General features: G+C 52.2%; 1 protein-coding gene across 7 annotated transcripts in view; it reads right to left on the bottom strand.

Annotated features, from left to right (window-relative positions):
• Nucleotides 1-14208, bottom strand: part of Banp (BTG3 associated nuclear protein) — an 87477-nt gene that overhangs the window by 35162 nt on the left and 38107 nt on the right. For 5 of the 7 annotated variants that reach the window (XM_013507967.1, XM_005411013.2, XM_005411011.2 and 2 more), the window contains 3 exons: nt 11907-12023; nt 10219-10394; nt 468-707 (listed from right to left, as the gene is read on the bottom strand). In XM_013507967.1, the coding sequence (XP_013363421.1) occupies nt 468-707; nt 10219-10394; nt 11907-12023 (533 nt within the window). The remainder of the gene's footprint in view (nt 1-467; nt 708-10218; nt 10395-11906; nt 12024-14208) is intronic. The other 2 variants (XM_013507969.1, XM_005411014.2) reach the window with 1 other exon arrangement.

The following is a 14208-nucleotide window of genomic DNA, read 5'->3' as shown; positions in this document are numbered from 1 at the left end:
GAGCACTAAGCTGATGATATCCCACATCCTCTCCATGTGTTATCAGTGGGAAGGCACCGTGACACAAGCAAGAGCAAGTGCTGCTCTTCAAATAGGGGAAGACTCGGGCCTTGCGGTCAGTCCTGGAGGCTCTCCCGGCTTCCTGTGATGGAGGAGGCAGGCAGCACTGTGCTCAAGCCACTTAGCTGTTTAGGGTAGCCGTGACTAGTGGGAGGCAGGGCTCTACTCTCCTTCCTCAAGAGTGGCCTAAGGACCAGTGAGGCTGGATCTGAAGGTCCCTAAAAAACCCTTCCCCAGGGTCTTTCTCACTGCAGGAAAACCCTCGCTGTAGGCCCAAAACATCCCTGCCCCAAGCTCCCTGGATCCCCCAGGCCTGCCAGCCGTGCAGGCCCTGCAAACATGGTCCAGACTCGGCTCTCCAAATACCTCGCACCCCACGCCAGGCAGGAATCAGACCCCGTGCTTACACCGGATGCCATAGATGGTGAGCGGGTCAAGCTGCTTCTTCCCATGCTTGCCCTGGCCCGACAAGTTGGACACAGCCTGCACCTCACGGTGGAAGAGGTAGTCCAGCAGCGTGAGGGCCATCTTCTCGGCGGTGCGGCAGTTGGTGCTGATGTGTAGCATGTCAGAGGGGATGATGGCGCAGCGTACCCTCATCTCAGGGTTGTTCTCGTCACCGAGCCAGGTGCCATTGGGGTAATCCTCTGCAAAGAGAAACGGGAATCCCATTAGCAAGGTTCCAAATAAGTGCCCACATTCAAGCAGGCCAAAGTGGGCTGGGAAAGGCGCATGGCAAGGTCGCAGGAGTGCAGGAGCCCTCAACACACTCAGGGAACTGAAGTCCAGTGGAGATCGGAAATGACTGACATACCCAGGAGCAGCTTCCATTCCTCCTAACCTACTTGAGGAAGACGTGCAGGACAGACTGTGTCACATAAAGATCCTCTGCACTACACTTGAGATAAGGCTGCCCTCCGCAAGCTCTCCAAGGCCAGGTTCTCTTTACATCTCAGCAGGGAAAGGGCTTACAACACGGACACGGACACGGACACCTTTTGCTTGCTGCAGCTTCAACTGTCTAGACAGGGATGGCAAGCACCTCCCTGGGTCTCCCGGGCCAGAAGTGTGACGGTCACACAAGCATACCTATCTGGCAGGACAGGGGAGGGCTCTGCACATTCACCTCTGCTCTGGTCCATGCCAAGTGCAGGCCACACAAAGGGTGAGCGCCACCTACTCGAGGCGGGCAAGCTCCCTGTTGTACCCACGCTGCTGGGAGTCCCATGGGGACATGCTGGCCTCCGAAGTACTCGCCTCTCCTCACGACTGAGCCCACCACCACATTTCGGACTGGCTGGCGCCCTGTCCTCTCCTGAGGCCTTGTCCCTCCCTTCCTGCCCTGGCCTGCCCAGCAGCACACGAGGAGTCCACTCATGGAGAGTGCTTTCTCCACCTCTCTGTTTGGTGCCTCTTGATCTCTTTCCATCCTCCAGGCTACGTTTCCTTCCTGCGCCACCTCTGAGTCTTACACCTGAGGGAAGTCTGAGAAAAAGGCAGGGTCTGGACTGCCAGGGGCTCATGTACTATTAGTCCTTGACCACGACTCCAGGCTGTGCCTCGTGCAGCAGCCCCTCCCAGTGGCTGACTCACAACGCTGCCAGGAGACACAAGGTGAGGCCAGAGCGCGGGCCACGCAAACACTGTCTGGTCTGGTGCAGGGGCCGAGGCCAGCAGCACTGCTCAGGGCACACAGGTCGGGCTCGTGGCTGTAAACAAGTCTGAATTTTGGAATTCAGAGTGAGTGGTGCATAGGAACATTTCTCAGAGACACAGAAGGGGAGAACGGGTGTGAGGACACATGCTTAGATATAGGCGCCCTTCTAAAGGTCAGCCAGCCCCAATCATAGTCAGCCTGTGCATGAAAACCCAATCTGTGACCACATAGCAGAGCCTCCAGCGGGGCTGTGAGAACGTCACTGGGGTGCAAGGCTCCTGATGCCGTGGGACTTATTAATCTACCACCAACACATTCTAGACAGCTGTGTGCTGGCCACTGGAACTAATGCTCAGAAAAACTGAAGCCTCGTTCAGCCCAGGGCCCAGTGACACTGGGAGCACAGGAGGACACGCCCTGTGGCAGTCCAGTCGTGGGGCGGGGGTCCCCCACAAGGGCAGAAATGAAACTTAGAACAGAAGCTGGTGTCTGCTGACACCAAGCATCTTTGGACACAATACCTGAAGGCCGGGAGCTCAAGGACCCAATGGGAGAATGTCAGGAGGGTGGCGTGCCCTTAGCTGTCAGAGGTGGGGTGCTGGTGGCACCTGGTTCCCCATGAGGATGAAGGAGGATTCGAAGAACAGTGAGTGGGGAACTCAGCTTCAACTCCCCAAATGCTAAAGACTGCAGTGGCCTTTCCCAGGGATTACAAGAGTGCCGCATTCTACCCAGCCAAGCTCTGCCTTTTGAGATGATTCTAAAGTAAACACTGGACAGGAGCCCAGCAGTTGTTTTCCAAACAATGAGTCAGTACCATGTCCAAGTGTCACTGGGAACATGTGTGAAGAGTGATCCAGGCCAGCTGCAATGACATGAGTACAACCTACAGGCTGAGCCTTCCCGACCTACCCAGGGTGAGGACCACCTCCCACAGGGCTGCCACCCACACCTCACTCCTCCCCCAGACCCCATGGGGCGGCCAGGTTACAGCGGAGGCAAAGGTGTCCCCATGCTGCCACTTCAGCTGCCCCAAACATGTCCTGCTGGAGGCACCCCCCACCCGGCCGGCTTCAGGCCCTACCTGCAGCAGGTGCGCACACACCTAAACTCAGTGCAACGGAAACCAGGTGCACCTGTACCCCAAAGCCAGCTGCCTCCTGCTCTACACTCACCAGGGGGACAAGGCTGAACACCAAGCCACCCTGTGCCTCCTTGGCTTTGTCATTTTGTCTGGTCTTTGAAGAATGAGTCTCCCTCTCTGCTGCTTCCGCTGGGGTCTGCCCTCCTCTGTGCTTGGGTCATCTGACCTGGGCTCTCAGTGGCTTCCATCTCACCTGTGAGAGAGCCAGAGCGTCCAGGAGCTCGTGTGTCAGTGTGCGCTCTCCACAGCTGGCTCCCCCGCCCCCGACACCTGTCAGCATCGCACCCCCAGCTTTCTCCTCCAGCACCCTCTCTACATGCGGTGCTGCAATCCCACCTACTGAGGCTGAGGCAGGACAAGTTCCAAGTCAGACTGAGTAACTTAATGAGACACTGTCTCAAAGAGTGTCAAGAAATAGGGCTGGGCCGGCTGGGATGTAGCGCCGTGGTGGATCACTTGCCTACTATTCTCGATGTTCAATCCCCAGTACTGCCAAAAAAACAAAGAAAAAAAATGAAGCCCAGGTACAGGCGCAGAGTGTCCCTAACAGGCAGTAAAAGCGAGGAGAGACCCACCTTTGCTTAATGGATATAATTAGCTGGCATGAAGGCCACATTCTCGGGCTGGAGCTTCTCTGCCAGTGGCATTGGCATGGAAGGGGAATCTGCTAGAAATGCCTGTCCTCAGCTCTGCCCCTCCCTGTGGGTTAGAGTTCTGTCCAGCTAACCCTGCCCTCCTCAAAGAAGCCAGGAAGCCTTCAGGGCAGGCTTTCGTGGCTGGCTTCAGGGCAGTCCACAAGGCAGTCCACAAGGACACCACTGCCTACCGAGCTCCGCGGCAGTGTTAAGAGAACGGAGCGTGGACAGGCCCAGGCAAAGTAGCCTGCCCTACCAGGGACAAGGGCTCCTGGGCCTGAACTTCTACCACTCCTGTGACCAACAGGGCACTGAGCATCTTCAGACATCAACCTCAATCAAGTTCCCAGTGAAAGTATGAGGCAGAGCTTAACCCAGAAGCAGAGCTCACACCAACGCTGACGCCCTGCCTGCTAAGAACAAGGAGACGGGGGCACTCCCAGAGCCCTCCTCCTGACCAGCTGCCGTCCTTGGCCCTCCCCAACCTGATGACACCTTCTCCATACTGAATTGGAAGCACTGCTTCACATGCATCCTGACAGGAAATGCTGGGTTACTGAACTCTCTATATGTTCAAGATTCCCCGTAGGAAAAAAAAAAGGATGATGAGAAATCCTAGGCTAAATGAGCACAGGAAGGGAGGACACCCACAGATCCATGTTATGAGTCCGGGAGCCCTTAACCAGGAAGCAGCGCTACACTGCCCCTGGGCTCCATCTCCTCCATGCATGCTCCGCCCTGACTCGGACCTGGGTGGGAAGCGAGGGAGACACAGCCAGCCTGCAGCCCAGCTTCTCACTGAGATCACGAATCGTGCCTTTCACTTGGGAAACACAAAGTGCCTGTGAACCCTGCAGCAATTCAGAAAGAGCGGATCGTGCATCTGAAACAATAGATTCTAGTCCCGTTTTGTTGTTTTGTTTTGTTTGAGACAGAGTCTCACTATGCAGTTCAGGCTGACCTCGAACTCACAGCAATCCTCCTACCACAGCCTCCGGAGTACTCAGCTGACAGGTGTGCACCACCACGTCTGACCTCTAATAGTTTTATTTAAAAAGCACAGGAAAAATAAACTTGCTTACTCTTACAATTATTTAATCTTTAAGGAAATTGTCCCTTCTGAAACATCTATTAAAATGAAAAACTTTCAGCAGTACTTTGAATTTTCTTGCCACTACCACAGTTCAGAATGCAAGTAGTTGCTTCCAGCAAGTCTAGTTTAAGTTCCAGGAAAACAAAATGGGCAGGAGAAAGCACTGAGACAAGAATGCAACCACCTCCCAGGCCAAGCCAGAGGTGAGTGTAGAAGAACAGCCCCCAGCCCCTCACAGGGAAGGAAGAGAAAAGGAAGAACAGCCCCAAACCCTGATGGTGTTCCCTTCCCCGGTCTGAGCAGGCCAGAGTCCCCTCCTGTCTGCAGGGCAAACCCGTTCTCACAGATGTCAGTGACTGTGCAGAGAGGACAGAGCTGCTCAGTACCTGCAGCACAGCCAACTCGACAAACACTTCACACTCCCCAGCACCAGCAGAACATCCCACAGAACTAGAGACCACAGCAGGGTCGTCCTGAAAGTCACCAGCTGGCCCTAGCCGGATGCTCTGCGAACTCTGCTGATCTCGGAGATGTGGTCCCCACAAGCAAGCCCCTCAGGTGAGCCAAGCGTGCAGGAGCAGGAGCCTGTGGCCCAGAGGCAGCAGGGGTTGTCACAGGCTGGACCTCCACACACACACCCAGGCCCCCAGTGAGAGCGCTGGTTGATTTTAGGTTTCCTAAGCTGCCCGAGTTCCGTGAGTCAGGACCTCATAGTGGTGGGAGTTGCTCAGGATACACTGCCGTCTCCAGCCAGAGGACAGTGAAGGCAAGAGGACTAAAAGGCGGCAAGACTGCAACCTACTGTGGGATTCCAGTTTGTTCAAAGCCTTGGTGCATAGGGCGATTCCACAACACCTGGGTCAGGTTGGGACTTCAAGGTCCACTCGGCCAGCTCAAGGCAAGTTTGCAGAACAGATCCATGCTCTACGTGAATCTCAGACAATACTTCCCACCGGTATCAGGAATAGGTTTTCACTTGGGCTTTGTAAGAGCCTGCTCACACTGCTGACCAATCCCAAAAGCAGCACACTGAATGAAAGGAGAAAATGGCTCAGCAACCACATGGCGCTCAGAACATATTTACAAAGTAAAAGACCAAAGGCTGGCGCCCCGCTGCCTTCGAGCTGCATCATTACACACACAGCACAGCCCAAAATGTTTTCCCCACCAGCACACAGCCTAACAACTACACGTAGTGCATTTGCTCCACCAAGAGAGACACTTCAAGTCCTCTGTGCCTTCATGTGTCACACAAAAACATCCTGCCCTGAGGCCCTCAGGCCCTAGGAGCCCAGTCGAGAACAACGTCCACACCAGCCACATACAGCTGCTTCATGCACACGTGGATGAGTGGACACAACGAACACCTGGAGTGGGTAAAGGCCAGGAAGCTCAGACTGGAAAGGAAGGATGCTCAGAGCCAAGTAAGGGTCCAAGCGGAGCAGTGTTGAGAGCCAGGTGGGCACTGCACTGCCATTTTATAATTATGTGACACAGAACTTGAGAATTTTAGAAACCGTATCACTGACACTCCACAAACCACAAATTACAGAAATGTCAATTTAGATATAAAATATTTCACCACTTGTCTTTTAAAATGCTTTTTGCTGGGGGGCGGGGGGTACGGGCTACTTTTGTTTTGTTGGCTTTTGATTTTTGTTCCAGGTCAACAATTCTATTATAAAGACTTTACCACTAATGTGCAAACCTTTTTTAAAGTGAAGAACTATTTAACCATTAGTAAAAGGACTGTGGCAACCTGGGCCACGTGGTCACTCCACAAGCAGGTTCTAAGTAAGCATCTGCCATCAGCGTGGCTCTCCGCAGCAGTCACCTCTTGTGCCCTGTGTGGTCACCATGATGCTGATAGGTCAAAAGTCAAAGTTTCAAGCGGGACTCAGACCCTTCCCTGGCCTGCCTTCTGCCTCAGTGAGTAAGGACTAAAAGGCTGGCTGAGTTACAGAAATAAAATAGCTAACATGTACCAAGAACGGGATCCATTAATTAAGGGATTTAGTTAAATTTGTAATGAGAGGTTTAAATTATTGCTGTGCAGGCATTTGATAATTCCTGCAAGACTTGCCTAACTCTATATGTAAAAGATGAGTGCTTGGTTGTAACAGGGAAGTACTATGATTCAGCTGTAACTGGACTGGTGCATGGGGGCCTGAGCTGTGGACTATCGCTCCCCAACACACCAGCGCCCACACACCCACAGCACAGGCGCAGGAACTAAGCTCACCGCACACACTCCAAACAAACGGAGATGACATTCCTTCTCATTCAGGTGGTGTTCACATCACCAACAAATGAAATGCCACGTAAAAACTAGCATAAAACAAAGCTGCACGTTTGTGGTATAATAAATGGACTCATGTCTAATATAAAACAGCATGTGGAATTCTTAAAAACCACTTTGAAATCCATGGTTCTCTAAGACTTCAAGCACTCCAATGTTTATAGAAGACAAGAACAATCTGTCTACTTGCAGCTCTTGGCTCTTATCAGGACCAAGAAGACTAAATACAAAGATGAGTCCATTGCCCGTGAGCATGCCATATCCCAATGCTTCTGTAACGTGGACAGGTTCATACCCTCCTGCCGAGCAGCGGTGCTGGCCGGGGAGACCTGGGGGGACAGCCGACCTGCACCCCAGTGTGCACAGAGGGTGAACAGATGGTACTTTACAGCACCAGGCTGACATATAAGATGTCACGCACTGGATGTTTCTCCAGCCTTCACACATGCAGAGATCACTTAAAGATGGCACTGCCCATCCTCAAACATTCTCTGAGCTCCTGTGCCAATGTGACAGCTCAGCCTGGTATGCCCCTCACACTGGCACACTGCTGGGCGTACACTGCCAAGATCAGTGAGACAGATGTACCACAGAAGGTTTCTTGGACTGGAGCGAGAAAATACGATGGTTCTGAATTAAGACCTGTTCTTCAAAATAAGATAAAACAAAACCTTAAATTAGAAAAATGTCTCCAACCAGCCCTGACCCTAACCCTGCGCTGCATGTGTGTCGAAGTCACCTGGTGAAAACAACCACCTCTCAGAGTGGTCACAAAACTCTTCTGGAAGCCTCTGCTAGAGGCAGGTCTTATTCTGGGATGCTGAGGCAGGAGGATCACAAGTTCAAGCCCAATCTAGATGATATAGTGACTTAGCAAGATCCTGTCTCAAAATAAAGGTCTGGAGACACAGCTCAGTGCAAAGATTCCTGGGTTTAATTCCTAGTACCAGAAAATGTGAAGAAGCAGCAACAGCAGCAGCATGTCTCACACAGAGTAGCATCTTCCACTCAGACACAAAAAAATCCTTACTTCTTCCTTATGGTGTTACTGACACCAAGTAAACCCCAAACGTGACTCCTTTTTCCAAATCCATTTTAGTTCCAGTCTGCTGTTTCTCCAGAGGAATATATTTCACACCGGTCATACCATGAGACAAAATTTTAAACGAGAAATTCTTGTTTTGATGATAATTCCAGACTCCCTAATATCAAGTGCTTTCTTCGTTTGCCAGCTTACTTTGCACCAAATGAACATCAGGCCTCAGCAGCTAAGCAGCCCGTGGACATCTGCACGAAATCCACAGGGAGGGGCAGACGCACACGTGGTCCTCTCTACCGTGCTGCAATGTGACCGGCACTCAATTCCCACGAGGATGGAATCAGCAGCATCCCTCTGTACCTTCTCCTCAAACCCAGTGTCAAAGAATCAGTCGCCTTGACCTTGCAACTCATTCATGCACAAACTCGGCACATAGACATTCACAGCAGTGTAATTTACACCAAAAAGTAAAAGTAGGCTAAATGCCATCAACAGATGACAGATAAACACAATGTGGCCTCTGCCCCTACAGTAACGATCACTCAGCCATGACAGGGATGGGGTCCTGGCAGCTCTACAAGCTGGACAGCATACAACCCTGCTCATGGGGTGTCCACAGTGCGCATCACTGGGACAGAGCTGAAAGGGCTCTGGGCTGGAAGGATGGAGAGTAGCTGGTCAAGAAGTAGCAGGGCTTCTTCTCAACTGAAAATAGTAGAACTACATGTGCACCATGTAAATAGCCTAAAAGCCACTGTGTCAGCTTTCTGCTTCTGTAACAAACACCTGAGATAAACTGACTTCTAAGAAGAAGCAGTCAATTCCGGCTCACAGTTTCAGAGGCCCGAGTCCATGGCTGCTGGCCCCGGAGCGCTGGCTCTGTGGCAACACAGCCCTCGTGGCAAGAGCACATAGCAGGGAAGCTTCCGCCTTGGAAGGCAGGAAGCAGAGGCAAAGACAGGAGAGTCGGGGGTGCCCGGAGTCTGGGGTGACGTGCACAGCCTGGCTCCTTAGAGGTTCAGCCGCCTCCCAGCAGTGCCCCAGGCTGGCCTTGGGGACACTCAAGATTCAGACTTGAGCAATCACAGAAATGTATGCTGTCAAAGGCCAACTTTACAGTGTAGAAAGTAGGTCTTATTTTACCTTGGTTTTTTTTTCCTTTTTGGTATTTTTTTCCTTGTATTTTTAAAAGGCTGCTATACTTGCCTTTGCCTCTGAAGCATTTCCAGCAGAGGTGAAAGCCATCTCTGAAAACAGAATGCTCCCAGTGTTTGAGATACAGTAACAAGCCACTCATAGGAAAATCTCTGTGCAGGAAAAGGGTCTACTATTGTGCTCTTTATAGGAAAAAGCAACCACTCAGATGTGGAAGCAGAAAAACCTCACATGTAAATAAAGTAAATAAGATGAGAGCTTCAGAACTCTGATACACAAAGCCAAATCCAAGTTCTCTCCTTTCTCCTATGTTGCAGTGGTTGAAAAGGACGCAAGGGCCCCGTGTGGCACAAATCCTCTCAAAGCCACACTGGCGTAACCACAGGCCAAGGCACAGGCTAGAGGGCACCTCAGACCCCTTAGGAGAGAAGGGCTTTCCCTACCTTGAGGCTCCCAGGACCCCCCCAGGGGAAGTCCAGGAAAGACAGACAGACCCCCACGTCAGCCACACCCACCCCTCCCTGCAGACGCTGTTGGGACAGGCATGGGCCTAAGGCGAACTACACTGTCTAAGCCCAGCGAGTGCCTTCTGGGATTCCACATGCAGACTCTCACCCCAGGGAACCAAAGACCTCCTGTCCGAAGCCAGAAATGATGAAGCCAGTGATGAAAGGTTCCAACTGCCGTCAGAAAACAACAAGGACATGGTTAAAGAAGTAAAAGCAGCTCGGCGTGGTGACACACACCTATAATCCTAGCACTGTGGGAAGCCGAGGCAGGAGGATCACAAGTTCAAGCCCAACCTGGGCAACTTAGCAAGATCCTGTCTCAAAATAAAGAAATTAGAAAGGGCTGAGGATGTCGTTCAGTATGAATGCTCTGGGTTCAATCCCTAGTACCACAAAAAAGATCTGAAAACCGAAGTGCAAGTCTGTATTAGTGTGGAAACAGAAGAGACAGAGGGCTGCGACCTCCAAAGGGTGGCATTTCAAGTGATTACAACTTTCTTCATCATTTTCACATTGGCTCACTTTCCTCAAATGAGAAATGTACAGCACTTCCCAAGAGTGAGCACAAAGTTTTGTTGCGGCTGGCTGGCCAGTGGGAGGCTACCAGCGAGGCCGCCAGGGACGCACCTTCTGAGTTCAAGGTGATGAGCGTGACGTTGCTCCCGATGCTCTGGCTCCCGGGCTGGCCGCAATTGGACACCGAGTCGCTGGCCTCTGAGCCACTCTCCCCGTCTTCGTTGTGGCTGTCATCTTGGCCCGGTACCTTCACAACAATGGTGTTCTGTCGCCTCCCAGGAACAGCGCTAAGGGAAGAAAAGCGCACGGTCCACGCTGTGAGAGTGACAGGGACAACCACAGCCAGCCCTGCCTTACTCAAGTCCTGGGCCTGGGACTGACCCCAACCTCTGCCTGGGCATGGACCAGGGACCAACGCTTCTCCTTACACAGCTCCTTCTACAGAGACTGACATCCTCTTAATGCAGAAAGAGTCTGGGGCTGGAAGACATGGTGTAAAATAAAGCAAACATTTAAAGAAAATATTTACATCACTAAAGAAGTCCCCTCATAACTCACTGAGCCACGGTAGTACGCTGCCTCCTGCCCCCAGGGGCGAGCCTGCAAAGTGCTGACTCGGGCAGCCCTTGTGAGGGCTGTGTTGAGGGAACGTCTACGTGGACAGGGAGCCCAGGGCCCAGATCCCTCCATCCACCCTGCCAGACACCCAGAGGTGACTCAGCCTCCAGAAACGCAATCGCACTCCCAACCGTTCCCACAGACACACCACGGAGTGGGCTTCCACAGCCAGTCAAGAATCTTAGGAATCCCCGGGAGCTATTCTCAGAGAAGGACCACACGGCCTGCTGCACAGTGTGCAGGGAACAAGGCCATTTGGAGGCCGTGACCTGCCTTCCGAGTAAGCCTGACAGGGGCATGCAAAGCACCCCAAGAGAGGAGGAAGCACGAGAGCCCAGCAGCAGAGTCCAACAGGCGTGCCAAGTTCTGGCCGCCCCAAGAGAGCGCTGCACTTGTGCTTTCTGGACTCAAGCCCACAGGGGACGGACGCCCCCTGAGCTGGCTTCCACGCTCCTGGCCTGACCCCCTGCCCTCAGCACTGCCCCACAACAGGCACATCCTCCCCCTAGCAGCTGGCTTGCCTGGGAGACCCTGCACCCTGCCTGCCACCCACAGACCAGGACCGATACTGCTGCTGCTGCCTGGAGAACCGGACTAACACAACGAGAAACCCAGACAAAGCTGGAGGAGCAACAGTCTGCAGAAGAGATAGAGGAAAAGGCAAAACAGGACTTTATGAAGACACAGAAGGGAACAGACAGCAACAAAGCCCTCAGGGAACATGCAGCCCGGATGCTGGGCAGGGTCACCTGCAGCAGCCTTCCCGGTGCACGGAGCGAGTGTCCACTCCCATTTCCGACCAAGCATCCATCCACACATCCCCAAAGAAAATGTGTATGAAAAAAGCCATAAACGCAGCATGCCTAAGTCCCACAGCAAGCCTGAAGAGGGTGTCTGTGACCTGACATGCTGCTATGAGGACGGACAGACGTGACTGACCAGGGGCCCCTGTGAAAGTGCACTGCCATCTCCTGTGCAACATCAGTCTCGCAGACACCCTCTTGGCCAGTGCGCACTCTGCTCCGTGCCCTCCCCGACCTCACAGAGCTGTGGCCATGCCTGCCAGCGTCAACCCTGCCACCAGAGAGGTGGACCGCATGCTCATGTTGCGCCCTGGCTCGGGACAGGACTTATTCTCATCACAGTGGCAGGGGAAGGTGGGGTGGTGCATGGCTACTGACTTGCTAATGATATTTTCCAGGGAATCCGGCGCCCTGCCGCTCAAGGGGTCTTCCATCTTGGCTACAATGGCGTTCTGCCGATCATTGTTGAGTATTACTGTAGTCTGGGGGACGACGCTATAGAACAAAAGAATCACAAGAAAAAGAAGACCTTAAAACAACAACATTCATTGTCAGAGCACATCAGTCATTCGTTAACAATCTGTCAGCTCCTAGTTGCCTGCACCCAGGAAGCTGGCCCCAGGGAGAAATCACTTAGTCTAAGACTGGTGGGTTAGAGTTCTTTAGCAGACAGCTTAAATTCTAATTACTGGCGTTCTCAGTTCCTACAACTGCACAAGGTAGGAAAGCCGAGCTGAGGATATCTAGTTTGCGAGGAACAGGCCAAGGCACTCCAAGAGGTCATCTGCAGCAGCAGGTCTGTTTGAAAACCAGCTTCCCTGATCCTCAGCCCCTCCCAACCAATGCCAAGGCACCAAGGACTCGGGCTGCCAGTGCTGGCGGCCTCCCACAGTCAATACTCTGGAGAGAGGCACCAGCCCACTTCGTACCTGCAGCATTCTAGAAAGTGAGGAGACCATGCCAAAGGCCCTAAAGCTTTGTCCCTGGGCACAAAACTGCAGTTCTAAAGGAAGTACCAGTTTGCGTAAACAGGCAGGGCCAAGGCAGCTGACTCCCAACCACAGCTCATTCACAGTTTTCTATCAGTGGTTTGTTTAACCCTTAGCATTTATGGTCACAAGAAATTTCTGGAGTATGCTTTGCAGTGAAAGGCAGAAGGAACCAGTACCTAAAACACAAAGTTGTATTACCTGAGAAGAAAGCACCACTCTGTCTCAGGGAAAAGACTGCTTTTCTGTGGTTTGCACAAGTGAAAAATCCAGCCCAGTACGGCAGCCACGTGACTGTAACTGCCCCATCAGGTGTGAACAAAAATAGCACTTGCATGCCCAAGTCCCTTGTGACCACAGCTGACTTTCCAAAGTGGAAGTGTAATCAAACACAGGTCAAAGGTATGGATTTTTCCGTCATTCAACTTGTTCTTTGGTGACACCTGAAGTAACCCACCAAACCATGATGAATCACCCACAGATCAGGTATCAGAAGTAACCCTGGCTGCTACAATCAGGGCCAGGTTCCAACAATCACTTGCCCATATACGCAGATTAGGAGCCTAAAATGGGCTATGAGTTAGGAATTTACACAATTCTATCAACCTCAAATTTACCAGAGAATAGTTTTTCAAAAATTATGGAACTTCCATGTCGCCTTAAGAATGAAGTAGCTGGAATGTGAGTGTGGCTCAGTGGTGGAGCAATTGCCTAGCATGCACAAGGCCTCGGTTCCATCCTCAACACTGCCAAAAAATAAAAAATAAAAAGAATGAAAGGTGAGTAAGTTATCTAAGGATTGATTCAGAAAGAGTGCCACAATATTATTAAGTGGCAAAAATTAATGAATAGATGTAGATGTGCATGTATGCATGCAAATGTGTCTCAAAGCATTTTCAGGACAGTAGAAAAAATTCTAAAGCCACTGTTACTTTCCTGTAGGGCTGGACTTTTGAACGTGCTGGTACTCTCTCGCCCTGTCACAGGCAAGTGAGGCTCAGGCTGCTGGCACATATCCTCATTTTCACATGTCACTTTCTGGGGTGCCTGAGCTCAGCTAACAAGCCCTAGGGCTGGAACCCTGAGCTGGGTGCTGCCAGACAGCAACCTTGCAGATGGAATTAAAGTCCTCCCTGGTCTGCCTAAGCTCATCAGAAGGAGCTCTGCCTAGGTGGGCCTGGCCTCCACAGGTAGGCACTTTAGAGGAGGACTCCCACCTGCAGGAGTGCAGCCTGCTGCGCCTCCCTGCCAGCTCCCCCCGCAGACTCTACCCGCCCTCAGCACCGCACCACTGTGTAAGCCAGTTCCTTAGAGACACCCTTCATAGGGCTAGCACTCATGCCCCCCCCACACACACAGCACACACATGCACACACACATACAGCCCTCTAGCTGGTTGTGACTGAACCCTGACTCATGTTTTAAAGGAATTTCAGAATGGTGCGGCACATCCTGTGAGCCCTGCCCCCAGCGGTGACATCCTTTGTACCCTGTGCCTCTGCAGCTAAGCATAAAACCATACCCTGGAGGACCCTGCAAGCCTGAGCAGTCTCACCACCTCCTGTGTGCATGCATGTGGGCATGGACAGTGTGTGCCTGTGTGGTCCTGGGAAGCTAGGTCCCACGCACAGGTTTGTGCAGCTGCCACCCCCAGATGCAGAACTACCCCACCACCCCAAGGAGCTATCCCC

The sequence above is a fragment of the Chinchilla lanigera genome, unplaced genomic scaffold (assembly GCF_000276665.1).
Source record: "Chinchilla lanigera isolate Chin_1 unplaced genomic scaffold, ChiLan1.0 scaffold00140, whole genome shotgun sequence".
Taxonomy (NCBI): Eukaryota; Metazoa; Chordata; class Mammalia; order Rodentia; family Chinchillidae; genus Chinchilla; species Chinchilla lanigera.
Note: the sequence above shows the minus strand (reverse complement) of the source record. Positions and strands in the feature narration are given on the sequence as shown.